This window comes from Myotis lucifugus, unplaced genomic scaffold (genome assembly GCF_000147115.1).
Source record: "Myotis lucifugus unplaced genomic scaffold, Myoluc2.0 scaffold_58, whole genome shotgun sequence".
NCBI classification, from domain to species: Eukaryota; Metazoa; Chordata; class Mammalia; order Chiroptera; family Vespertilionidae; genus Myotis; species Myotis lucifugus.
The window spans coordinates 6644217-6646244 of record NW_005871106.1 but is presented as its reverse complement, the minus strand read 5'-3'; the positions used below and the strand labels follow the sequence as shown (position 1 = coordinate 6646244).

The 2028-nt window shown below is 36.2% G+C and overlaps 1 protein-coding gene across 1 annotated transcript in view; it reads right to left on the bottom strand.

Annotated features, from left to right (window-relative positions):
• The window catches only part of CEP192 (centrosomal protein 192), a 91653-nt gene that overhangs the window by 83208 nt on the left and 6417 nt on the right, over positions 1 to 2028 (bottom strand). The window contains 1 exon segment of the mRNA XM_023754273.1: positions 1812 to 1974. Within this exon segment, the coding sequence (XP_023610041.1) occupies positions 1812 to 1974 (163 nt within the window).

The following is a 2028-nucleotide window of genomic DNA, read 5'->3' as shown; positions in this document are numbered from 1 at the left end:
CCCATTTACACAGTATTGGGTTGTCTTTTATTGAGTTGTAAGACTTCATATATATTGAATGCTAGTCCTTTATATAAGATTTTCATATATTTCTCCCAAATTATAATTGTCTTTTCACTGTCCTGACAGTATCTTTTGAAGCACAAAATTTTTCAATTTTTATAAAGTCCAATTTATCTCTTTTTTCTTGTATTGCTTGTGAGTGTGAGGAGTTAAGACTATTCTACTCATATATATATTTGACATTTTTCATTCAGAGAAATACAAACATCCCTTCAATTTTTTAATGGAAACATATAAATGCATTTAATTCATCAATCTTATAATATGGCTCAAGCAAGGCCTTTTGAGTACTGAATCACAGTTTGGAGTTACAGGATATCTTTGCTACATAAGCTTGTATATAGTTTTCAATTTCTTGTCTTTTTTTTTTTTTTTTTAATCCGCACCAAAAGATATTTTTCCATTGATTTTTAGGGAGAGTGGAAGAGAGATGGAAAGACAGAGAGAAATATCAATGTGAGAGAAATACATTGATTGGTTGCTTCCTGCATGTGCCTCAACCAGGCCCTGGCTGGTGAGGAGCCTGCAACTGAGGTATGTGCCCGTGACCGGAATCGAACCTGGGACCCTTCAGTCTGAAGGCCGACACTCCATCCACTGAGCCAAACCGGCTAGGGCTCAATTTCTCATCTTTATTTCTTTGAAAAAAGAATGTAGAGTACTTAAAAGCAATCTGACAGCAAAAACCTGTAAATTTATTTATTTATTTTACAATTTTCCCCACATTTTTGTAGTTTCTTTCCCAAATCTAATTTAAAGCAATTTTTAATAGGTTTCCAAAGTGTTCAGCCCTGGCCAGGTGGTTCAGTTGGTTGGAGCATCATCCCGTACACCAAAAAGGTTGCAGGTTCAATCCCCAGTCAGGGTGCATACGGGGGCAACCAATCAATGTTTCTCTCTCACATCGATGCTTCTCTCTCTCTCTCTCTTCCCCTCCCCCCCTCTCTAAAATCAATAAAAACATATCCTTGGGTGAGGCTTAAAAATAATAAATATAGCCCAGCTGACGTAGCTCAGTGGTTGAGCATCGACCTATGAACCAGGAGGTCATAGTTCGATTCCCAGTCAGGGCACATGCCCGGGTTGCGGGTTCGATCCCCAGTGTGGGGCGTGCAGAAGACAGCCGATCTATGATTCTCTCTGATCATTGATGTTTCTATCTCTTTCTCCCTCTCCTTTCCTCTCTGAAATCAATAAAAATATTAAATAATAATAATAATAAATATATATTAAAATAAAAGTCAGGTTCCCTTTATTAAAAAAGTGTTCAACTTGATTTTCTTAGAAAAATTAATTTTAGAATTAATAATACTTACAAAAATAAGTTTAGGAACAAAAAGGACTATTAATAAGAATATAAATTAATTGGGGAGAAATGTAAAAGGTGTATTAGAAATAGCCTCCTTGTCGTGAACATAACGTGTGCTGTGACTATCAGACAGCATGATTTCCGCAGCAAAGATTTCAGCTTAATCCGCCAAGACAATTAAAAGATTAAGAGACCTTTTCCTATACAGGATTATAGACATGATATTAATAGGTAAATGTCAAACCAAAGCATTTCCAGTTGAAAGTATCAGAGCTTAAGATAAAATACCAGTCCATGGAGGGGGCTAAATGAAGGGAGGAGAATGGAGGACATCTGTAATACTGTCAACAATTTAAAAATAAATAAATAAATACCGGTCCAAAGACAGAGAAATGAGAAAAGAAAATATATACATTAGTAATTTCTTATACTTCAGTACCTTGTACTTGGTCCAGTGGTAAAATCTTTACACAAGGATCTTGCCTGTGAAAGGATTCCGCAGTGTTAGCCTCCTCCTCTTCAGTTTTTGCTCGATTGTTGGGGAAAGCTGACTCTTTGAGGACAGCATCTGACAAATGTTGACTTCCTATATGGCTCTTCTCCTAGAAACAGAAATTTTTTTTACTAGGGACGGAATATGATGAAATGTTAGTTAC